Source organism: Apaloderma vittatum, unplaced genomic scaffold (genome assembly GCF_000703405.1).
Source record: "Apaloderma vittatum isolate BGI_N311 unplaced genomic scaffold, ASM70340v1 scaffold2437, whole genome shotgun sequence".
Taxonomy (NCBI): domain Eukaryota; kingdom Metazoa; phylum Chordata; class Aves; order Trogoniformes; family Trogonidae; genus Apaloderma; species Apaloderma vittatum.
The window spans coordinates 31,951-58,583 of record NW_009727636.1 but is presented as its reverse complement, the minus strand read 5'-3'; the positions used below and the strand labels follow the sequence as shown (position 1 = coordinate 58,583).

General features: G+C 37.7%; 1 protein-coding gene across 1 annotated transcript in view; it reads right to left on the bottom strand.

Moving 5' to 3' along the window:
• The window catches only part of IGF1 (insulin-like growth factor 1 (somatomedin C)), a gene marked incomplete at its 3' end in the record, with an annotated part of 42,952 nt that overhangs the window by 15,674 nt on the left and 645 nt on the right, over positions 1–26,633 (bottom strand). The window contains exon 2 of the mRNA XM_009873727.1: positions 22,467–22,623. Coding sequence (XP_009872029.1) covers positions 22,467–22,623 — 157 coding nt within the window. The remainder of the gene's footprint in view (positions 1–22,466; positions 22,624–26,633) is intronic.

Below are 26,633 nucleotides of genomic sequence, written 5' to 3'. Positions count from 1 at the left end.
ATCGGAAGACAAAAGGGTTTGCCCCTATTAAAATGCAAGAACCTCTTCTCTGAAGTATGGCTTTTTTTTTTTAATAACTCTTGTGCTTCTGTGATGTGAAAACGAAATTCAGAGAGGAGCCAAAAAGGAAATTATTTTGGTTCAGATACATACATTTGTGTCCTACATGTGGAAATTCACCTAAAAATGGCATTTTTTTGGAAGTATTTATCAGTAAAGTTAGGTGTAGGTATTTATCAGTCCAGTATAGATGTTTATCAGACCAGTATGAGTATTTACTGGTTCAGTTCTCCAAAGAGTTGGGCTGCTGCAAGTGCTTTTCTTTTTATACCCCACTCATGATAATTTCAAGGAGGTGTCATCTGGCAGCTCTCCTGCTCTTTGGAATGGCTGCTGTCATTTGTAACTGCTGTCTGATATTGACACTTCCCCGCTGAGGGAAGGCTTCTCATAAAAACATTTTTTTCTTGGACTCTACTGAGACTGAATTAAATGACGTGTGGTTGCTTCACGGTGAAGTGATCCAGATTTATACAGACATGCTTCACAGCCTGCCCTGACCAGGACTGCAAGACTGATTCTTACATCACCATGCAGTGACACGCGATTGCTAGTACATGGTGCAGTTGCTGCACAACCCAGATCTGGTAAGAAAAAATTGAACACAGCTGCAAGTGCTGTGCGTTTGCGAGAAGAGAACTGTCCTTGAAACCTGGTTCAAACATGATTCACTCTCAAAGGAATCAAAGTCCTAGTTCAGGTGAGGTAGCTGCCAAATACAGAACTTTATTAGCAACTTTTAAAGGTTCCTCTGTCTTAAATTGTGTTTTCTTTTGATTCATCATTTTTACTTCTTTCCAGATGAAATTTTTCTGCCTTGCTTGTAACACCTTTCTCTTACTGCTAATTCTTGCCTTCTTCTCTTCTGCATGCAATTCTTGTGTGTAGTAAGTATTTTTAAAATAAATATACTAGAGTGTTGACTCCTTTAAATTAATAATGCTCAAAGCTCAGACTAAAGGATTTTTCTTTCCTATTGTTACTGTCTTAAGAATACTGGAAACATTTGAACAGAGTTTCTATTAAATTTGAAAGAGTACAACTTTTCTCAGCTGGTTTTCCCAAATGAAATTTACTTAGCAATTCTGAGAAATAATACTTTCACAGTTCATTAACATGATATTGACCCAGAACTGACAGATATCCTACCTACAGGGAAGTCATTGACCTCAGGGAAGTTAACCTCATGGGAATATTGATAGAAACAGGACTAGGAAAAGAGCATGCAAGGCAAGTGCGCTCTTCACTGAGGCGACTCTTGATTTATTGCCTCATCTCTGTGTTAGCATTGGCAGAATGTTGTGGAGAATGAAAAGAAATTGCTTACTAGGCTCTACCACTTTATTGAGAGGATGCAAGGAAAGTGGTGTGAAAAGTGGAATGTGTGGGGAATAAGAGAGAGAGCACAGTATTTTGTTGCTGGCGGATGTCTGCTAGGCTTCACCATTTTACTGGGATAGTACAATTCAGTTGTTATGACACATCCAGGAAGAAAAACAGAAAACACGAGCTGGAAGCTTGGAGAAAATTAAATGATGATGACTCAGAACTTACACCCCAAAGAAAAATGAAGATTGAAACACTGCACCAATTTGTTTAGCAGAGGAATCTGAAGCACATATGAAGAAATGAGCTTCCAATTTATTGAATCTTCAGATGAATAGGGTAATATTAGAAAGCTAGTGTTAAGGTGAAAGGCAAGGATGATTACAGATAAACTGTAAGCTGAGCTTAAGTTTTTATTGCCATTCTCTTTTCAAAATATTCTTTTTGTTCACTGTGTAGTCAGCCCCACATCTGCTTCTGTTGAAATCCAAGGAAAAGTGTTTCAGTGCCTAGAAGTGTTATTGTTTGACTCGTTTGGCTGGAAGAAAGAGTCTCAAGTAACCTATGAACTCTGTGCCATATACTTGCAGTAAGCAGAGGGCCTGCTGGGGTGATCTATTTAACTTGCCATTAAGTTTTATGTAACTGTTACAATATTGTTTAAAAACGGTTTGAAGAATTCTCCACAGTAATATGGCATACATTAACTTCTAGTTTGAAAGCAGTAGCCAATTTTTATCCCTTATGTAAACAGATCTATTTTTATTGTATTTACTGAACTGCCTTCCTAAATCTGATAGACTATTACCTATAATTTATCATCCTTGCTGCAATGTGGCATTTTGCTTAAAACTTTAACCCTTCCAGTGGTTGAGTTATACATATGTGAGCTTTAAAAAATTAGTATTTGGATGGATCTGAACAGTTACCTGAACTGAGGGATTTCAAAAGCATTTAAAAGGTGAATAAACATCATTGCCTCATTTTCACACATGGTCAAAGTAAGTGAAATACAGATAAAGTTGTTTTGTTCAAGGTTATGTAAACTAGTTAGCCCCAAAGCTAGAAATAGTCCTCCCAGCTTCTCTATCTATTGCTATCTACAGAAGCTCTTGGCCTGTCTTCTGAAATATTAAAGGTGAGAGGGAGTTTACACCAATTTGGCTTCTCATAGTCAGAAGTCTTATTTCTGGAATCATGGATAGCACATAAAAGAAGTTGTGTTAGCCTTAATTGTTTACTTTTGGACTCACACATTTCAACATCTTACCATTTCTTTTTATGGCTGCAAAATTTATAAATATATTTTGTGTACATATGAGAAATTAGTTAGCGACAAGATGACCTCAAGCAGCATATTAAAAAACCAAGTGACTGTGGGTTTGATACTGGAGGTAATCTGCATCCAGAATTCTTGTACACTTTAAGTAACAGTTGCCAAGTCTTGAAAGACCAGATGGTGGTTATTTGTCACCAGAGCAATTCAGGTCCTTTTATCGTTTTCCAAAAAAGCCACAATTCTGTCTACCCTAGATGATGGTGGTGTATGGGGCAATTCATCACTTACCTTGTGAAAACATAGCCTCAAAAATTGTTGAATAGCATATAGACTGCAGGGTATAGTAAGCCTTTATTTCATGTTTTTATTCATCATAAAGACAGTGTTAATGGTCTCCTCATGGATTATCAAGAAGGCAATGACTACATTACACCACTGCTGATGACTGGTCACATAAAGGGACAATCAGTCCAACAAAAGGCCTCTGGTTTACAGTTCCAGCTGATATTCTAAAAGGGCAGATAACAGGTAACACCAGATACTCCGTAACACGTGTCACTTGAGGCAAAGGGTACATGTCATTCCTTTTACCTGGCAATACTGAATTCTGCTTATCATCAGCCACTTGGCAACAAGAACTATCCCAGTCAGTTCTTTGCTGCTCCTCTGGAATTTCTGCATCTCACAAGGATAAGGCAATTTCTGTTGCTCTAGTGAGAGCAGAAAGAGGCTAATAATTTTTGAAAGTATAGTTAGATTTGAGAAAAAGTAGAGGAGGGTTACATTCCCAAGTTCTCCTACATGGTGTTAGCTATTACTTATAATCATTGGGGCTAACTTATACTAAGTTAATTTGGACTGATAGACCATTTACTCAGGAGTTTGGGAGCACCGTGCTATTTATTGACTACATTTACCCTGGTGCATCATGACCTATTTGTAATGTAGAAGCTCAAGTGCATTAAAATGATCGGGGTTAGCTCTCTTATCAGTCTGTATCACTCTGAGTTATACTGGTGATGTAACCTGTTCTTATTGTGTCTGTTGCCTGAATCCAAGCTTTCTGTGTTAGCATTGGATTAACATTTTTTACATTTTCTTTCTCCCTTATAAAATGAAAAAAGAGAGAGATCTCCTATTTCAAAATAAATATCCTGAATTGTACTTTGTGTTACATCTAACACTGTTGAGATTTTAAGCTGCTGAATGTGGGTATAATGCATTTTAAAAAGTGACATTGCTATGGTTATGAGTTACACAACAGCATGATGTCAGCCCTCTGATTGGTGCCATGGTATGTAGCAATGCCACTTGGACAGGAAAGATCACACACAGAAGCGTGCCCAACAGTTCTAAGAATTTTATATCTTTTGAAGTATTCAATATATTTCTTTATGTGTTGAAGCACTGGCCTTCCAACCCTTGTTTTTATTTTCCAGCAATCACAGTGAACTTGGGGTCATTGAATTGCTTGCTTTTTCTCTGGCTGCACTGAAACCACTGGTCATGGTAACCCCATGCAACGCTACAGGCTTGGGGAAGGGTGACTGGAAGGAGGTACGGTGGAAAAGGACCTGAGAGTTCTAATTGACAGCCATCTGAATATGAGCCAGCAGTGTGTCCAGGTGGCCAAGAAGGCCAACGGCATCCTGGCTTGTATTAGAAATGTTGTGACCAGGAGAAGAAGGGAGGTGATTGTCCCTCTGTACTCAGCATTGGTGAGGCCGCACCTTGAGTATTGTGTTCAGTTTTGGTCACCTTAGTATAGGTGTTGGAGTGAACACAGAAGAGGGCAACAAAGCTGGTGAAGAGGCTGGAGAATAGATCTTACGAGGAGCGATTGAGGGAGCTGGGACTGTTTAATTTGATGAAGAGGAGGCTGAGGGGGGACCTCATCATGCTCTACCATTACTTGAAAGGACATTGTAGAGAGGTTGGTGCTGGTCTCTTCTCACAGGTAATTAGGGACAGAACCGGGGGAATGGTTTCAAGTTGCAACAGGGCAAGTTTAGATTGGACATTAGGAAGAAATTTCTTCATGGAAAGGCTGGACATTAGGAAGAAATTCTTCATAGAAAGAGTGGTCAGAGACCGGAACAGACTGCCTAGGGAGGTGATTGAGTCACCATCCCTGGATGTGTTCAAGTGTCATTTAGATGTGGTGTTGCGTTTAGGGGTGAACTTGTAGTGTAGTGTTAATGGTTGGACTTGATGTTTCCAAGGGTCTTTTCCAACCTGAATTGTTCTATGATTCTATGATTCTATGAAATCAAGCAGCCATCAGCTAAATTACTATAGTTTAAATGTGTCTAAAGAGAATTCAAAGCTGTACTTAAAACCAGCATTATGACTCTGCTTTCAACATGGCACGAGGCTATAACGCACACTGAAGAAGAAGAGGTGGTTCAAAGAAAAGGTGGATTTTCTGTACTGGCTCAAAATAAGACACAATGAGACTTTTAGTTTTCAGGTGCCAACAAAGCTTGGTATGTGAAAAACATTATGTTTTTATAGTGACTATTGAGAAATGCACTGGTGGTCTCTGCTAATACTCACATCATAAAATTATTTGAATGAATTCTCATCCAGTTGGTACCCATGAATGGATAAGCCTAATTTATGGTGTTATTTCTGAAGACAGGAAATTTCTTATTCCAGCTGAAGGTTTAGCATGCAACTCAGAGAGGTGTTTACACAGCCACAGTACTTTGTGAACTTTTTGTGAAGAGATATAGGGCTTTTCTTTACTACCTTTCATGAGCTGAAAAGGTAAGTAAATGTTTTGATGTTATTTCTTAGTTGTTTTCAACCATTTCACCTAAAATCAAATCTCTTGACTAACAGCTTTCAATCACGTTAAATTCCAAATGATTCTGCATTGAATTCTATTTATTGCAAGCCACTAAGCAACAGAAACTATTCCTGGTCACTGCTTGGTTGCTGCTCTGCAAAACAGTTACTCTGGAATTTCTGCATCTCGCAAGGATGAGGTAATTTCTGATGCTCCCATGAAAGCAGAAAGAGGCTAATGATTCTTTGGAAAGGTGTGCAGATTGAACAAAAATAGAGCAAGAAGTCATTGCTTTTGTTTCCAGCTGTCTTGGCAAAAGTGCTTTGTTAGCTCAGGTAGGACAGGGTGTATGTTGACGTTGCTTTTGAGCAAGCTACACATTTACAGCAGTATGTTTTAACATGTGTTTTTGCCTTTTTTCCTTCAGTTTCCCTCGTGGAAAGGGAATGTATGACCTCACTATATCCCTAGGCTAAATTCACTTATATTTGTATTCTACTTTGAGCATACAAAGCACTAGCAGAAATATTGAAATCACTTTGCAAAAAAATCCTTGCCATCTCCAGTTGGATATGCAATTACTTGGGCAAAAGACCTTACAAGTGCCCTCAGAGAAACAGATGATTTCCTGGGAAATTGTAGAGCATAATGTATTTGTCTGAGTGCTGCAATCAAATACTTCTATAATGAGCACTCTAGAGGAGTTTATGAAGAAAATAATTAATTCTTATTGTCTGCAGTGTTTGGGTCTTGGAAGTCATTAGGGCACGAGACCATCCATTATGTAGTAAAGTCAGAATAAATATTTGAATGATTTTTTTCCTTCTTCCAAGAAGTGTACATCCTGTATAACTATGGATACAATTCTTTTGTTAAAGAGCATAGTCATTTAGTGATGGACCCTATCATGATGTAAAACTGATTGGCCTCAGAACTAAAGCTCAGAACTAATGCTAACGTTCCCTGATTTTCAGGGTTTCTCAAGAGACTAGTTCTTTCATTAAGCTCTTCTGTTTGGCTGCACATGTTTAAAAATGTGTTTCATTCATACATTCCTGCATTAGTTGTCCTTACACAAACTAATACATTTAATAAAACCTGCAGATTCTCTTACTCCTTATATAACAATATATTTAGAATTATTGCAGTAAATTTAGGTGCTGTCAGATTTTCTCATTGCAGTGGAGCCTAGGTCTAAGTCACAAGTACATGAAAGTCCAAAATAAGACATGCTGAAGAACTTTGAGAGATTTTAATTATATTTTTCTGTTCAGAAGACAAAGAAAGCAATAAAATATGCATTGTCTTCAACTTCCTGAAATGACTGAGTATAATTTGTCATGGTCGATCTTTATCCCGTACTATTTGTGGTCCTTCTCTTGGACTTGGCATCTTACAAATGAGGTTAGTAGAAAGGTAGCATTTACAGCACTTATTAACCACTGTCTGTTCCAGAATGCCTCTTAGAATATTTATTGAAATTCAGCCTTCATTATTTTTAGCTCACTTGCAAAATTATTAGCTTTCATCTGATGCTTCACATATTTATGCTAGAAATAAGAAGATTTCATACTAAGCGTATTAGTATGTTTAACGTCAGAGAGGAAGCCAAGTCATTATGCCAATTCTTATTTTAAGGAGCTTTTAATAGTGATAGCTTTTTTCACAAGTAGTCAATAAGGTCCATAAGCAAAATTTAGACAAGTAGCTAAGGACCCTGACTCATATTTCCAAAGATACTAATGCATCTAAAAACATATGCACATGCTTAGAAGGATTTTACAAAAAAAACCTGCCTAGGACTACCTGTCATTGATTTCAGTGCAAATTAGATACATGACTGCTTTTGAACAACCTCTTGAGTGTCCATCTGCCTCTGCAGCCCCTAAAAACATTGAAAATCTGCCTCATAAGCCTTTAGGACCCTCCAAGGTCTCACTGATTTTCATGAGACTCATACCAATTTTTGAAAATAGATTAACACATCTAGAAGGTTAGTGTTCAGTCTTTTAGATGTAGTCATTACCTACCACAAAATGGAAACTAATTTAAACACTTCAGCAAACATTTATGTATAAATAATTGATCATTTTAATAGTTTGTGCTATGAATGATAAATGAACTTTAAAAATACGCCAGAAATATTTCAGATTGGTTTGAATGAATGTTAAAAATGAGGAGCTTTTTGATGTGCATGTACCCTTTTCAAATCAGGCACAAGTAGTATCTATTGGTTGCTCAAAAGAGGCTCTATTTGCTATATTTATAATACAGAAGGAAAAATATCAAAAGTTCAGCTGGTAGTTCTTAGGAAAAACAGATGACTAGTTAGAAACCAGTGGGAATCCAGTCAAGGGAAAATATTTGTGGTACAATGATACCTATGGCCAAAAGACTTAGGAAAATCAATGATCAATGTTTTCTTTAGTGAGTGTAAAGAATTCCTCAAATTAACTCATACTACCCTCAGTGCACTGAGCAAAAGACAACTGAAGTTAACATAACCTTGGGTAAGTGTTCATGGATTCCTGACTGTAGATCATGAAGGGAAAAAACTCCTCTACAGGGCAAGCCTGGATTATTAACATCACTATTTTCCCCTTCTTTGGTGTAATTTTTGTCACTTCGTTATTACACTAAATATCAGCTTTTCCTTTACAATGTTTCTCTTTTCTCTACCATATGAAAGTGTAGATACACACTTTAGAAAAAAATTATATCCTAAAAAAACCCAACAAAGACACTCCCACCTGTTTCATAATTCAAAGATAATAGTTTTGCCTTCAAAATCTGTTGCAAGTTATTTGATTCTTGATGGGGAGTTCAAGACTGATTTATTAAACAAAATGTGCTTTTTTTCACAAATCTGAGCTTCATCTGTAACATACTGGAATATGAAATTCTATTTGAAAAGAGCAGCAGACAATATGACAACTTATGAGTTTTGCTCATTTTATTAGCCTTCATCCCAGCAATAACAGGAAATATTTGTCCCGTATTGCATCAACTCTTATTGCTTTTAAAAACTAAAATGAATATGTAACAAAAATGTTAGTGGTTGACTTAATGCAATTAGAGATGCAGTTGTAGAATTTAATTCCATTGCTTGTAGAAAGAAAGATAAGTGTCAAATTCTACAAAAATATCTTATTAATTTTTGAATTACTATATTATCTTGGCTACTCCACTTTTTGAAAATATTGTATCGTGGGATAGTTATATTAAATCTACTGTATCTAATTCCTGAAACAGTGGTGGAACCCTCCAAGTATATGAAAATCATTCATATGAGTATCTCATACAAGATCACTTTTCATGACTTTTAAATGCCTAAATCAACAAATAACTGTGAGAAGAGAGAATGTTGTGGAAAGACTACTTCATTTCTACCCCATTTACCCTGTTCCCTCAAGCCGGACCAACTGGGAATGGTACAATGCACAATATTGAAAATAACCTGAAACAAGCTAAATTGTATATATATTTATTCACAGAAAGTATAAATAATCCTTTCTGGTTTTAGTGCACATACTCTAACTGCTTCAAAACAGTAGTTACTGAAAAAGGTTTGTCAAGATCTGAACAACCTAAAGCTGGAAATTTCAAGTACTGCAATTGCTGTTCCCTGCAAAGTGATCACTTTAAGGAAGATCATGGAATGCAGTTGTCTTTGAAATGGTTTTGAACAATTTCTATATTGCCTTGAACAAAGGTAGGAACTGAAGGCAGAGGAACTTCATGCTGTTGATCCAACTCATTAAATGGCTAACAACCTCAGGTGGTGCCTTTCTCCAGTCATATTAGTGCTTTCATAGATGAGCTTGTTAGGTCATCAGTAGCTATTTTTTAAATCTTGAAATTGTCTAAATATCTCAAAACTGTATGCCTTGAATATCTCAAAACTGTACTTGAGCATCATTCTGTGTCCTTTCTCCATGATGATACCTTATGGTAGAGCATTCTAACAGAGAAAATGCTTCTTTAATAACATCTAATATTTAGATGTTGCTCTAGGTTTTAAATATTATTATTCCTATTGTCTCAATTTCTTAAAAAACTGCTGGGCCATGTATATTCATAGGATTAAAAATGAATCAATGTGAACAGCAGTGTAAAAAATTGTTTCATTTTTTATGCATAAATAAGTGCACCTTGTCTCATTATGCAGGAGTAAAACCTGAAAGAGAGTTACTTATTATGGCATGTAAGAGTATATCCTATTGATTATATCAAGAAAGAAAAGATAGATAAGCTTTTCCCTTCTACTTTTACTGTCTCAGAATTGAGTGCTGTCTCCAGCAGGTTTCACAGTCAGACTAAGGACTGGGAATTCTTAAAGACTGAAGGAGCAACTCCAACTGGAGTTCATAGAATTGTGTCATAGAATCACAGAATGGTTTGAGTTGGAAGGGAACTTCCAATCACGCTATCATGGGCAGGGACACCTTCCAGTAAACCAGGTTGCTCAAAGCCCCATCCAGCCTGGCCTTGAAGTCTTCCAGGGATGGGGGATCCACAACTTCTTTGGGCAACCTGTTCCAGTGTCTCACCACCCTCATAGTAAAGAACTTCTTCTTAATGTTTAATTTAAATCTACCCAGCTCTAGTGTAAAACCATTGCCCCTCATCCTATCATCACATGCCTTCATAAAAACATCCCTCTTTCAGCTTTCCTGTAGGCCCCATTTGAGTATTGGAAGTCCACTATAAAGTATCTCTAGAGCTTTCTCTTCTCCAGGCTGAACAACCCCAACTCCCTCAGCCTGTCCTCATAGAAGAGGTGTTCCAGTCCTCTGCTCATCTTTGTGGCCCTCCTCTGGACCCACTCCAACAGGTCCATATCTTTCTTGTGTAGTGAGCTCCAGGTGGGATCTCACCAGAGCAGAGTAGTAAGATCACCTCTCTTGTTCTGCTGGCCATGCTTCTTTTGATGCAGCCCAGGATATGGTTGGCTTTCTGGGCTGTCAGTGCACATTGCCAGCTCATGTTAAGCATCTCGTCAACCAGCAGCCCCATGACCTTCTCTGCAGGGTTGCTCTCAGTCCACTCATTGATCAGTCTATATATCTGTGCTTGGGATTGCCCTGACCCAGGTGAAGGAGCTTGCACTTGGCCTTGTTCAACTTCATGAGGTTAGCATGGACCCACCTCTCAAGCATGTCAAGGTCCCTCTGGACAGCATTCCTTCCCTCCAATGTGTTAACTACATCACACAGGTTGGTGTCATCAGCAAACTTGCCGAGGGTGCACTTGATCCCACTGTTCTAGTTGCTGACAAAGATGTTAAACAGCACTGGTCTCAGAACTGGCCCCTGAGGAACACCACTCATCACAGGTCTTCATTTGGACACTGAGACGTGGATTGCAAGTCTCTGAGAGAAGCCCTCTCTCCAATTCCTTATCCACCAACTGGTCCATTCAGTGAATCCATGTCTTTCCAACTGAGAGAGCAGGATGTCACGCGCGTTACCTGCGTAAGGCATATTCTGGGTCTTTGCTTAACTGTATTATGCCAGGGCAGATAAAATAAGCTTCAGCTTGCTTTGAACTGAAATGCAATCCATGTAAGTGCATCCTTATCTCCACATTTAAGTTCCCTGTGTGGTTTTAAATAGATTCATCCCACCAAAATTTAGGCTTTTAATAGAGGGTCCTTACTCAACTGACTTAACTAACTTAAGGATACAATTGCCATAGCTTCCTTGCTTGATATAGTGAAGGAAAAGTATGTCTTAAGTGATATTCAGAACCCAATGCGAGTTCTGAAATTTTCTTACTCTTCTCACTGACTGTGAAATAAGCTGGAATAGGTTTCTAACTCAGATACTTCTTTTAAATGCCCCAAAGTAGATGGCATTAATCTGGACTGGAATCTCCTTTTGCATACTGGATCAAGCTCTGTTTAGTCTTCAGAATCATTCAGAAGATTCAGTCTGTACGTGGATAAATGAAAATTGTTTGTCACAGGTTGTCTGTCTAGAAAGACATGAATTTAAAAGTCTTTTGTCTGAGAATAAGTGAAAGGAACAATACAATCAGTAACATAAAATACAAATAAGAGCTTTTCTGATACATTTATCCTTTTCTACATGAATTATGGAAATGTAATAATATCATCTATTCTTCCTACACCTCTATCCTGCTTTGGAAAGAAAAAGAAAAAAAACCTAGAAGAAGTATCAGTAAGGAATATTTTGATATTACTGAATTCCAAAATGTAAGTAGAGTCATAATACAAACTATTTTAGTCCTTTTGTTTTCATTCAGTACCCATTGATTTAGAGTAAAATGCCAGAAATAATTAGAAAAAACTAGAAGTGTTCTAAAAGCAAATATATATCATGTTTTTGTATTTAATCTTAGCTAGATATTTCAGGAATAAACAAGGCTTTTATTCGAGACATGTATTTGCCAATAATACATCTGATTAAACTAGGAAAATTAGACATACTATCAGTAGCTTGCTCCCAAATTACACAAGAAGAAATTAGATACATTTTCAGTAGCTTGCTCTCAAATCTCTTCAGTCTATGAGTCACCAAGTTCTTCCTGCCAAACTAAATATGTCTGTGAAAGGCTGGAAACTTTAACGGAAAGAAATATAAAACTTGAAATACATAGGAAAAACTAAGTTTTTTCATGGAAGACCCATTGACTCGCAACTCAAGAATTCAGGGGATGTAGAAACAAATTATTACATCTTACTTGTCTACAGAAGTTTCAAGGTATGAAATGTATCAAATTTAAACCTGCTATGTTAATCTAGAATAGATGTCCTTATTAGTTTTTATGTAATCTAAAATAATCAATGTAGACTTACAGAAAGAAGTTTCAAAAATTTCGTTATACTAGTGGAAGCTCTTATCCAGTCATTTTGATGGGGCTGAGTTAAAAAAACCCTTCAGTAGAGTCAATACAAGTCTGAAAAAAAACACCTCACAGCTGTAAATTTGATTTATTGTACGTGGTACCACAGAGCCGTCGAAGCACAAATGTAATGACCTCTTCTCCACTATTTTGCTCACAACACTTACACTTTTTCTACCTTTGCATAAGCCATACTTTACAAATATTTTTAGAATATAGATTTGCTGTGAAATAGAGTTTGTGCATGTGATTTAAGTTTTTATTCATTACCTTAGTAGGATATGACTGTTGATTAACATTCTTTTGAAGTCAAAACAATATTCAGTATTATTACTTCCCTTAGAAGTTGCTGTCTATAGAAGCTGAGGGTGTTACTTAAATGCTTACTTATATGGAGATAGAAATAGTTAATAAGCATTGCTAAAATATTTATTTTCAGAAAGAAAACAGTTTTGTTCACTGAGCTGGATTGAGTCAGAATGCCCTAAGTCAACCTTTTCTTTTTTCTGCATACTCAGCCTTGTGTAAATTTCTGCCTAACACACCAGGACACAAACACTATAAACAAATAGTTCTGCATCCAAAAAAGAACCATATAATGTCAAGTTTGGACATAAGCCATAATGTCCTAATGGAAGTGCCTTAACAGGACATTCTTCCCCTACTTCCACACTTTTATGGGCACATAAGGAAACAGAAAAGTCTGCCGTCTGGAGGCATTCTCTTTCTCTAGAAGAGTTATATAGATAGGAAAACTGGGATCACAGCTCAATTTCAAAAATAAGATGGGAAATATATAAATATAATGTAGACTCTGGAGGGAAAAAAGAAAAAAAAAAGAGAGAGATGAAGGATGAGGCAGAAATTGTTTCTTTGATAAAAGGAAGTTTTCACAAGCACAGGATTTAACATGAATGACAGAATGTTAGCGGTTGGAAGGGACCTCAAAAGATCATCTAGTCCAACCCCCCTACCAGAGCAGGATCACCTACAGTAGGTCACAGAGGAACGTGTCCAAACGGGTTTTGAAAGTCTCCAGAGAAGGAGATTCCACAACCTCCCTGGGCAGCCTGTGCCAGTGCTCTGGCACCCTCACAGTGAAAAAGTTTTTCCTCATGTTTTTATGGAACCTCCTATGCTCCAGCTTGCACACATTGCCCCTTGTCCTGTCATTGCTCATCACTGAAAAGAGCCTGGCACCATCCTCCTGACACTCTCCCTTTATATATTTAAAAACATTAATAATGTCACCCCTGAGTCTACTCCAAGCTGAAGAGACCCAGCTCCTTCAGCCTTTCCTCATAAGGGAGATGTTCCACTCCCTTCATCATCTCTGTGGCTCTGTGCTGGACTCCTTCAATCAGTTCCCTGTGTTTTTTGAACTGAGGGGCCCAGAACTGGACACAATATTCCAGGTGTGGCCTCAGCAAGGCAGAGTAGAGTGGAAGAACCTGTCTCAACCTACTAGCTACTCCCCTTCTAATACACCCCAGGATGCCATTGGCCCTCTTGGCCACGAGGGCACATTGCTGGCTCATGGTCATCCTGCTGTCCACCAGAAGCCCCAGTTTCCTTTCCCCTGTGCTGCTCTCCATCAGGTCAGTCCCCAACCTATACTGGCACATGGGGTTCTTTCCCAGATGTGACTCTACACTTCCCCTTGTATTTCATACAATTTCTCCCCATCCAGCCCTCTAGCCTGTCCAGGTCTCTCTGAATGGCAGCACAGCCTTCTGGTCTGTCAACCACTCCTTCCAGTTTTGTGTCATCAGCAAACTTGCTGAAAGTGCTTTCTAATCCCTCGTCCAGGTCATTGATGAATATATTGAACAGCACTGGTCCCAGTACGGACCCCTGAGGGACTCCACTAGCTACAAGCCTCCAACTAGACTGCCCCATTGACCACAACCCTCTGACTTCTTTCCTTCAACCAGTTCACAAATCTGCCTCGGTATCCGATCATCCAGACCACACTTCCTCAGTTTACTTACGAGGATGCTGTGGGAGACAGTGTCAAATGCTTTACTGAAATCCAGATAAACCACATCCACTGCACTGCCATCATCTATCCACCTGGTTATGTCCTCATAAAAGACTATCAGGTTGGTCAAACATGACTTCCTCTTGGCAAAACCATGTTCCTAATGACCCTCTTATCCTTGATATGCCTAGAGACAGCACTGAGGAAAAGTTGTTCCTTCACCTTTCCAGGAATGGAGGTGAGGCTGACCGGTCTGCAGTTATCCAGGTCTTCCTTCTTGTCCTTTTTGAAGGCTGGAGTGACATTTGCTTTACTCCAGTCCTCAGGCACCTCTCATGTTGCCCACAGCTTATCAAACTAATGCAGGGTGGCCTGGCAATTACTTCTGCCAGCTCCCTCAGCAACCATGGGTGCATCCCATCAGGGCCCATGGATTTATGGAAGCTCAGATTGCCTACTTGATCCCTCACCCAGTCCTCATCAACCAAGGCAAACTCCGCCTTGATCCTGACATCCTCTGGGGCCTCACGGTTCTGGGGCTTCTGAGGACAGTCTCCAGTTCAGGTAGAGGCAAAGAAGGCAGTCAGTAACTCTACCTTCTCTGTATCCTCTGTTACTAGGACACCCACTTCATTCAGCAGTGGGCCTACATTGCCTCTGGTGTTAATTTTGTCAGCAATATATTTAAAGAATCCCCTTCTGTTGTCCTTGACCTCCCTTGCAAGGTTTAGTTCCAAGGAGGCCTTAGCTTTCCTAGTTGCTTCCCTACATCCTCTGACAACAGTCTTATATTCCACCCAAGTGGCCAGCCCCTTCTCCACGATCTTGGATTATTCTTCCACTTGAGCTTTCCCTGCAGTTCCCTGGTTAAGTATGCGGGTCTCCTGGATCTCTTTCTTGATTTCCTGCCTGTTGGGATGCACTGATCATGAACTTGGAAGAAGTGATCCTTGAATGCTAACCAACTATCTTAGGCCCCTTTTACTTGTTATATCCAGTCCCACAGGATCTCCCCTGGCAATTGCTTTAAAAGGCCAAAGTTGGCCCTGCTGAAGTCCAGGTTTGTGATCCTGCTTGGTATTCTGTTCCTACTGCACAAGATCCTGAACTCCACCATCTTGTGGTTGCTGCAGCCAATGCTGCACTCAACCTTCACCACTTCAGCCAGATCCTTCTTGTTAGTGAATATAAGATGCAGCAGCGCTCCTCTCCTGGTCAGCCCATCCACAGTTTCCACTCTGTCTGTTCTGAGCAAGAACATTGAAAACGTTAAATTTGCCTGTACATTGGATTCAATCAGAAAATACAGCCTCTCAGACTTGTATTTGATTTTGTAAGGAACGTAAGTTTACTAAGGATTTCAAAGGAGGGTTTTTTTTCAATGGAATTCAAAATCAGTTCACAAGGAATTGGCATTGGAGAGGCAGTCAGAAATTTACCCTCAAAGTTGCTCAGATAAAATTGACTAGATAAGCTCACTTATGCAATTTGTCTGATACTTAAAGGAATCTAAAAACAGGTTAGCATTTGACTTTTCTTCCTTTGATACAGTATGAAATTCTGAAAGCTATATATTAGCCTTGGACTTAAGGTACAGCCTTTACGTTGAAACAGGTATTTGGTGTTTAACTGGATTCAATTTTTTAAACTTTTACTTATAGCAACAACTCAAAGTTATCTATAAGTTGGAGTAACCCACTGGTCGGTATATGGTTTACCCCTCCATAGGCTGTGGATATGTTAAAATTCTTTTTCTCAGAACCTGATGCAAACATGAAATATGCCTGTAATTACTTAACAATTAAACCCAGTGCTTTGTCTCTATCTCGCACAGTGATTTTGCATTAAGTGCATCACAAAGGAAGTATGAATTAATGGCTTTCTCTGCTTTTTGACACAGAAGTTCCTGTGGTTACTACCAGAGATAAATCTAGCATAAATTCTTCAATAAGTGTACATTTGTGGTATTTCTTTTGTCTTGATTTCTAGATTGAGAAATGTCTTAACTGTTGGTTACCCCTTTTATTTGTTGTCATATTTTTGAACAATTCAGCTTGTATCATAGGGAAATACTGACATTTGGGTATGGCTTAATAAACAAGTTTAGGTCCATCCTTTTTTATCAAAGCTCTGAAATGAAAATGGCTTTGTCTCTATTCAATTTTCAGTGATGTGAGAGGGTTTGAAACAGAAACATGCGTAAGAGCTGAGTGCTGAATAAGATCTAGAGAAATGGCTGTATGAACTTCCTTCTTTGAATGACCACTCTGTATACATTATGCTAGGTGCTTGAGTAGTTAATGCAAAAGGTTAAATTAAGAGACTGTGTGGTTCTACTAAACCAAATAATTTACTTTGCAACTCTTGCTCCTGTTGATCAAGTATTGTAAATCCATTATTAACACCAGAACAAATGAAGAGGTCCATATGCAAAGGTTTTTGGCCAATTGCATAAACCATGTGCCAGAATTGAAGCCAGTGAAGGGTTTTTCTTGGTTTTCAAGATTCAGTGAAAAAGTAAGAGGGGAAGCTATGCCAAGAATTAATGTTGATCTTGCCAAGTGCTCCTCTGAGTGACTTTATCCAACATGAGACTAAACAATGTATTAAATACACACATAGCAGTTAGAGAATCAAATGTCAAATAACAGCTCTCTGCTATTTGAGACCAAATTTGAAACTTGGTCTAGTGCATAGATAAAGGCAAACATCATAAAAAGCATTAGCATTTCTAACAGCTAATAAGAACACATAAATTGAGCTTCTGGAGAAACTTTACTTATTTGGTTTTGGTAGTAGACACTTTTTGCACAGATGTTTCTTGCTGAAATTTTGATCAATGGTTTGTTTCCTGTCACCTCATTAAAATTATCATTACTACTACAGTTGCTCTTAATGAAAAGGTTGAAAAATTATGAAGTCCTTGGTGACATGAGAACTAGCTGTAGAGAAAACCTGTTTGCAGAGTCTAAATTTAGTGTATTTTAGAGGGTAAATCCTCCTAGACGCAATGTGTGATCCGTAGAGAAAGAAGGCAGAACATCTCTCTGTTATTAAAGAAGATTAACCTCACTAAACTAAGGTTAGCCTTTATAGACACTTCCTAGCCTTTCTTAATGTAATAAAAAATAACAGAATTCTTTCAGAATGGCTTATTTTCAGAGAACTTTCTCAATGATTATTACCAGGGGCAACAGAGCACGCACCAAACTTATGCATCAGTTATTTGACTATACAGTGATACCACTGCAGACGTCAGAACTGTCTTTTTTCTTACAGAGGTGTATTAATAAACTATGACCATAGTCCTGGTTCCCTGAGTACTGATCCTGCAGACCTGGTTAAAGCACATCTTACCTCCTGTCCAGGCTAGCTTTACCATAAGAAGAAACGAACCTGGGGAATACACTTAAATAGTTCACGAATGCAGAGTTTGGACATGCACAGGGAATGTAGCCAGACCAAGGAACTAAAAAACACTCTCGGATCTTGCTGCGTGAACATAGCCAAGATGACCAGCATTTCTTTCCAAAGAAAGACTGTACGACTGTCGCTGACACCACAGCCTGTGTGTGTCCACAGCAGCTTTTCAGCATGCCTCTTCTGGGCTTGTAACATTAACGTTCCTTTCAATCAGGGACACAGAGAGGAGCTAATGACTCATCGCTCCTACAGGTATGGAGTAGTTAAAGAACTAAGTGTCATGCAGTCTCTTGTAATTATGTTGATAGGTTTGACAGGCCTAGAAACTTTAATAACATCTTAAAAGCAGACTTCCTGAAGTAAACAAGAAGCTGTTAACTAAAGGGAAATTTAAGAAGTAAAACATAATTGCCTACCACTATGCCCCTTATTTCCTGCTTTTTAAGGCACTAATCCCTACGTATAGACCTTAGTTCTGCAAAGCAATGAGATCTGATGACAGCTCTGATTACCCAAGATGATGTTCACTGTCTTATCCTGTTTTTCTGCTGTTTATAAACCAATAGCCTGATGTTGTGCACAGCTGGGGATATTCCCAAGGAGAACACACAATTCTGATTGTCTTAGAGGAAAAAGAAAAGTAATTAAAATCTGTAATGATTCTCCACAAAGCAGTTAACACGAGGAACGTTAGGCTGGATACCAGAAAAGCCTGATTTTTATGGGATTCACTCTTTTGAATACAGAAGCATGAGCTAGATCATTCTCCCTTCTCTGAAGAATATCAGAGGAACTCCATTGTGTCACATATCTAAATTCAGGTCCTTCTTTTCTATACAAGTGACACTTCAGAAGACTCACCATGAGCCCAAAGCAGTTTTTTTAACAGAAAAGAAGGTGGGGGGTGTTAAGTAATGGAATTGTTTTCCATGGTTTCTGATAAGTATTGTCATCTAAATTATGCTTTAGAAACTAAAATGACTGAAGTGTCTAAGGAAATAAGAAAACTCTTTCTTCATTGGCATCCATGTGTGTTAGTAGCTAAACTGTTATCCATTTACTGGATAAGGAAAAGGTATAATTTCAAAGGAGAAGAAGATAGGTAAAAAGAACACAACATTTGCTTCTTGGAGCAAACTACATTTGCTTTCCTTTCTCATGGTTGTGATAGTTCTCAGGAAACAAGACAAGCAAGAATGAATGATTGTCTATCCAGTTCAACTTGTATGAAGAAATGAAGCCATCACACCTTGCTTCATGACTGTTGAATTGAGAGGTTTTTGAGACTGGAGAAACCTTAACTGAGAAGAGTCGTGTCTAAATGTAGCCACTTGTGTAGCTGTGGCCAGGGTCTCTTGGCTTCTCAGAAGCAGAAACTCGAGTGGCAGAAGTTCTGCTACAGAGGTGTTGCTAGATAAAAGGTGGCAACAAACTGCTCTTCATTGATGAATCACAGGAGAGGAAAAGCTGTCCAAGAAATAGCCGGTACGGGCTGTGACCAAGGGAAAAAGCAGATGCTCTGTTTTGGGATTTGTGCAGTGTTCTCTCCTAAAACAACTTTGAAATGCTCCTTGCTGGTCTACCTCATGAAGAAAAGGAGTGGCAGAAGCCACATTTGATTTCCTCTTGTAATTAATACTTTTCTTTATGTGTGGTAAGCAGCTGGGACATCTCTTCAGAAGTTGTAAAGAATTTCCTTTTATAGGTAAGAAGTTGGGCAAAGTAAACTATGTAAAAGAAGTTGTTTTTTTTTTTCGAGTCCTAGCCATAGATATAGCCTTGCAGTTGTGGAGTACAAAGTTTCAACAGAAAGTAACTTGATTATTTTTATCTTAATTTCCACCCACAACTCCCAAGGAATAGTCAGAAGGTTTGACCCTGAATCTGAACCAGGAGTTCCACCTCAGCCAAAAGGTATTCTTTATATTTGGAGTCTCTAGTGAAATACAGAATGACAGAAGAAAAACCTTCTCTGACAGCTATTTCCTGTGCAAGTTAAAGGCAAATATTACCATTGATTAAAGGAACCAGATTATGAGAATAGAAGGCTTAAAACACAGTTTAAATTGACATCCTTTTCACAATAAATGAAAAAAAGTTCACTGGACTTTTACTTCTGCAGATCATGTGGCATACTTAGAAAGTCCCAGGAAGTGGAACATTTCTAACTTCCAATATGTTGCATTCTACAGTACATTTGGATCTCAAGTTATTTTACCGAGGTTACTGGAATTACTTTTCTACAGTTCTACATTTTAGATTAAATACAAATAAAAGGGAGAGGGCTGAACCAGATTAAATTGCTGGCTCATGAATCAGAAATAGTCAAGTAGAGGACACATTATTCAGCATCCTAGGGCCACATATCAACTTCACAAAATTCCTGTTGAATGTATCAATGGCAGTCTGTTGACTACAACAGTGCAAGACTTCCCTAAAAGGGGTGGTCATTCAGTGGTAAAACCTTGCACAGTGTTCCATATAAAAAAAGGTAGACCTTTGTGGTGTCAACAGTTACGTTATTTCAAATGAAAACCCAGAATGTAAGAAAACAACAAAAGCTAGAGAGAAAGTCTTTACCGAGAGTGGATAAAATGCAAGATTGCAATGGTAAAGATCTCCTTGAAAAATTCAGAAGCCCATTCTGGGGGCCTATGTTATTTTAACATAAGGATGATCTACCTTAGGGAATGTAGAGCTTTGAAACAGATTGTGTGACTGTAGAATAACTGAGATGAAATGCAAAGAGAGTTATTGCTGATTATTAGTGTTTCACATGTCCTCTTACCTTGAGGAACACTGAGTACCCATACAGTAAGTTTGATTGCTTGGTCAGTGACAGCCTCTCTTGTGATCAGCAAAGTGTGATAATTCTCTGAACAGGTGGCAAACATTTTGCTGGGAGAGGAATGACTGAGAAAATGCCTAAGATAGATGCACAGTAAAAAACCACACATTGCTATGCTGTTCTAAGGATGCAGTATATTGTCTCACAGTTTTCTGGTACAGAAACAGGAGGGGGAGATAAAAGCCTTCCTTTACATTTCTTCCAGCCATGAAAAGAAAGTAGTTGCAGGACACTTAGCCCCTAAAGTGTAACTCAGCTGCTCACGAATGTAACAGATTTTGGCTTTCAAATGAGCACATCAAAAATTGGTAAAAAATGTAAATTCCTTTGTGAGAGATTTGATATTTTTAATGTTGTGTTTAGCACCAGAATACTAAGCTAAAGAGCACCGCAAAATAGATGCTCATTAACGATAGCTAAAGTGTAAAATACAGAAAAGAATGTTTCTTTAGTGAATTACTTTGCATATATGAAACTAGGGCTCCCAGTTTCAAAGGCAAACTTTAACAGAAAGAGCCAAGAAGATGGTGAAAATGTTTGAATGTCTGCAGCTTGTATGCTAAGGAAATCAGGATTTTCTGTAGATTAAGGGTGCAAGAATCTGGATTTCCTGAATTCTCTTTTTATTAAAAACAAGGAGAAAAATATTGTAAGGAATAACTCCATGAATAGAAACGAATAGGAGTTGGGTGGGTAGGATCAGATTAAGTGGTAGTTTAGAAGGCAAGCAATATCAGGATGAAGTGAAAAATAATTTTTTTAAAAGGAAAGAAAAAAGGCTAGACCTCATAAAGAATATAAAAATAAATAAATAGGAAAAAATCTCCTTTATTTAATTACTTGTCTATATAGACTAAGCATCCTATATTTCCTTTTCTTGTTCGGAAGTGTAACTGAGGCCCTGAAAAAGAAGTAACTTCAGACAAGCATGTATTATTCCTGAAAGTAAATGCTAGCTTCAGAGGCTATAAAAACATGAATTCTTTCATGTTTTTAATATATTAATGAATTAATTCAGAATGAATACATTTCTAGCTAAAAGTTTCATTTAAATTATGATATTTGACTAACAAATAGCTGAAAATTAGAAATAGATTACTGTTATTTACAAGTTGTGTGTTTCTTGATCTTGAAACAAGTTGTAAGAAGGTTCTAAGACAAAAGAGTTGCTCATCCAACTACAACAGCTTTGCAAAATCTAAAACACAGCAAAGGAAAAATATTGTGATGTTCAGTTCCAAAGTGCAAGTCATGCTACAAAAAGTTATTTGAGTAGTAATACTCTCAGAGTTGCAGACTTATTTTTATCTGCTTTCTGTACTGGTGTTAATCTTTACTATCTCATCACGCATGAATTTTCCTTCACCTTTATTTCACTGACAAAGCGTACAAATACTTGGATATGGTAATTTTTGCTTGCTGCCTTCCAGGTTGTTTTTTTCAAACCAGATGTTGAAGCTTAGTGTGTTTTTAATATGATACAATGTGTATTTAAACTGTTTACAAGTAATCTGACATAACAGTTACAAGTAGTTCTGCCTCACGAATGTCTTGGGTCTAGTATGTGCTTTCATAGATTTAATTTCAATAGCAGGTCAGCAGAAAGCAGTAACATAGCAGGTGGAATGGCAGCACCTGGAAAGTGATTAAAAACATTAACATATCTGAAAAGGAAAATTTGTCAGAAACTCAGAGAGGCTGAAGGCAGGCACAGGTTTATTGTTTACTGGGAGTTCATGGCCACTGAAGACTTGGGCATCTCTGAGACAGAGGATGCTAGTCATATTCAGCAGCTTGGTTTGATAATTTCTGAGCTTGTTTAGAGCAGTTGCAAACTCCAGTGGGTTACATGGAAAGTTTAGCAGTTGAATGAAAGAAAGGGTTGACTTACTGAAGTAAAAGCCTCTGTCTCCACACACAAACTGAAGAGCATCAACCAGCTCAGCACCACAGAGTGTTTCTGGGCCAGCAGCAGCAGAACTGGTTAAGGTAAGCAAACACAGGCCAAGGTAGAAGAAATGAATGTAGGACACAGTGTGCATCTTCACCTGCCAAGGAAGCAAAAGCAACGTCAGGATTTCCCAGCAGAGTCTAAAAGAAAATAACTCCTGCACCCTTGTGAGTCGAGAAGGCATATGTACTGTCATTTGTTAGGCAACAAACAAACTTAAAGGAAATATATCACCGTAATTTCGCAACTGTCTACGTATTCTAGTCCATGTATTTTCTAAAATGATTACTTCCTTTGGTAAGTATTCTTGGTTCACATTCACACATAGTTAGAGAACCTTGTAGTAACCATCATTTATGGTTGCACCCACAAAAGGAGGATATGGAAGAGTGCAATAAACAGTCAAAGGGAAACCCAGAAAAAGAGTAAGAAAGACTAGAAAATCCTGAATTGTTTTATCTGAGACCAGATAGGCTAAGAGGGAATATGGCAGTTGCCTGCCAACGTGCTGTGGGTGATGGAGGTGGCATATGGCAGGGAAAAGCTATTTAAACTAAAGAACAGCACTGGCACAAGAACAAATGGCTATAAACTGGAAAGAAATTTGTCCCAGAAGGAAAAGGGTTCATAATTACTACTCTGTGATTCTCCGGCCACCTTGAAAAGGGAAATACGAGGACAAAATAAACGAAGTTTCAAGAGAGAGCTTGCCAAAGTTATTTAGCAGTCGATGATGGACCTTCCATAGTATGGGACCACATTCAATGACTCTTACAGTCCTCTTGTTACTAGCAAATTAGCATTTGGAAGCATTCAAGAAGTTAAGAGGAGCACTAGTGGGAATGTTAAGGATTTGTATTTTTACTAGATGGAAGCAGCTCTGCTTTCACTGACCTCCTTTATATGCTTTTAGTCAGGTTTGTCTGTGAGGTATACATACAGGTGATAATTCTTTTCTCTTTTACATATGGTTACAAACTATCTTTTTCCTGGACTTATGATTGAAGAAAGGCCAATCCTTAATGGGTGTAAATTTACACCGTTCCATTTATTCACTTCCTTTTATACCTAAGTATATCAACAAACAACCTTACCCAACATGTCAGATAAGATAGTATATTTTTTAAAAAAATCTAGCAAAAGATATTTATATTTAGTAGCAGGACAGAGAAGAATGTACTTAATCCATTTTCTGAACCAATTTACATTACTTGCCAAAAAGACTAGTTTTGAAAGGTATAAATCTGCATTTTATTTCATTCTCTTTCAAGGTTAACATTAATATTGGAGTCAAGTAAGATGTTACAATTCTTTCTTGCACATACAGTTAACCTCAGCTTAAAACTGTTTTGTATTAGAAGACTAGTACAAAGGAATCGGAGTAAAATGATTAATCTTCCCTAAAGTTTCTACAGGGTTCCAGGGACCATTAAATCTTATTTTTTCAGTGAACTTTAAAAAAAAAATGATGAAATTATCTATTGTCTGCTCATACGGGATCTGATCCAGTGGGGTATTAAGCCTTGTCTAGCCAATAATTTTTAAGAATTCTTATTTTCTTGGCAAGGGATCTTAGCACCTTGCTGGATGAGTCCCCTATTTCAACTTAAGTCAAAGCTGAATAAGATACAAATCTATAAATAAGTCAAAATTTATCCCGTATTTTTTTTTCTTTGATATTTCCACTGTGAAAATAATGAACAATTCTAAATCCCATGATTTATCATAGAAAGAAAGAAGAATTATTTTCCCATTCACAAGAGCCTTTAGCCAACTTTGCCATGCAAAAACGAACAAGCTTCTATGCATGGACATGGTTTCAATGGCAGATGGAGAGAGATCAGATTATAAATGAATTAATGTAACACAAGGCATTATCTCCTATAATGATTCCATATCTTAGCAACATCAATTCTTTTTTTCCCTTGCCATATTTTTGAATCTCTAAGATAAATGTGATGCACCTGCAGTTTAAGATGGTTCCCTGTTCTGAGGAGGTAAGGCAGGAAGCTGTTTAGCACACTGCCTCAGAAGGATGAAAGGTATTACAAATACAAGAAGGTTATGTATTTAACAATTTGTTCTTGTATAACATTTGGGCCAGAAGTCAACATTAATCTTAGACATTTAACAACTTTGTATTTTTCAAGACTTTTCAGCTGGATTGCATTTTCAGATAAATATCAGCACTGAACTACAACAAAACAGATTATCTACTGTTTTTCCTTTAGTGGAAGCCAAAAAAAGGTTGCACAGTATAAACCACAGAGAATTTCTAACTTTATCTCCAAATTTAAAAACAGTCAAGAACTTTCAAACAAGGAAAAACTTTGGGGAAAAGAAAACAGACTCACATGTTTCTAAGGCTCAATCGACTATTTGTTACATTAAGTACTGCTTCATCAAAACTAATTCCAAAACACAGCTTAAAACTTTAACTTTGCTTCATCATTTTAATTAAGTTGATTCAATATGTTTATGATAAAATCAAAGTTCCCATTTATGTCTGAGGAGAATATTCTTAAGAAAATACAGACTTGTAATCCAATATTGCTTCAGGTTCTTTACAAACAGGCAGGGTGCTTGCAATGTCTCCAATTTGACTAGAAAGTTGAGAGTTTAAAAGAAAACGCATTGGCATGTGGGTGGGGTTTACTGAAGCATCTAATTACATTTGGAAATTGAATACAGGTTCAGGATGAGCCTGGTTAAGCACTTCTTTTAGTTGCATAGAATGACTGACCATATTTTCACAGCTGGAATTTCCTCTTTTTTCAGTAAAATAACCAGCTTTTGCTGCATTCCTCTTTTAATAGTCCAGAAGAGTGGCACCACAGAGGAATGTCATATATGAACACTCCACAAGTCTTATACTTCTCAGTTCTTCCAACTAACTCCTCTTTGTCTAACAAACTATCAGTGGGCACAAGCTGAGCATAAGAATTCTTCATGTGCTTGCTCATTTTAATAACATATAAGAACACCTACAGTAATTATAAGTATCTCGAGGGGAGTAATATTTTAAGGATATTACATGCTATAGAAAAAAAAAAACAACCCACAACCCCAAAACAAGAGTTATAGTAAAAATTACATTTTGCTACTTAAAGGTCAGATCTGATTACCAAGCCATAGTATGTAAATGGTATGTAATAACAGTATTCACTAGTAATTATTATATAAAAAAAACCATGTGCACTCTAGAATGGATCAAGGTTTATATACTGCTAACTTTGGGTAAAGAATCTGGGCTACATCCTAACTTAAATCAGTATGTTCCATTGATTCCAAGGAAGCTTGGCAGGATGCACCAGCTGAGGAACTAGCACATTACTTTTATGTTTCATAGTATCTTGCTCAATACTTTAAAAAACTCACATCATCTTTGTCTTTCCTGTCCATTTATACATTAAGAGAATGGTTTCATCCATTGCAACTATAGTCCTGCACTTTTGAATCATATTAAGGAATAAGTGTGTTTCAAGTGTAAGACACTCTAAAAAAAATAATTAGGCCCTAAACAAGTAAAACAGAAGGATTATGTCAACTGCATAAATGTCCTTGCAAAATATTAAAGAAAAAAAGTTCTTGAAGGATATAAATTTGATGGTAATTCAAAGCTGAACTAGGGCCAACTGACAGAAAGAGAGGTCAATGCACCTATTGAAGCCAAATTTGCTTAAAGACAGCTTATATTAATGTGCAGAAATTATAGGGTCATAACATGAAACTTCACATGCAAACTTTCCTGAAACAGCCCTCCCTACCAGGGAAAACTTGGAGATGAACATGTAGGGGAATTTCCATTTTCTTTATGTGCAATTGCTTAAGCTATACAAATATGCAAGGTCAGCAAGAGTCACAGCTGGTTTCTAATGTAGAAAACAAAGTGAACTTCACATTTACTTTTAATCGAGGAAAGCAAAAAGCAAGTAAATGTCACAATGCTGCCAGAAAATTGCTGCAGTGACAACATCCCTTAAAAGTTTCCCTGTAAAAGCATGAGCATTTTATCTGTCATTGTGTACAATAAAACTGCAGAAACTTAACATGTGAACAATATCTTTTTTCCTGCAAAACCCTGCACCTGCAGAAAATAGCTAAAAG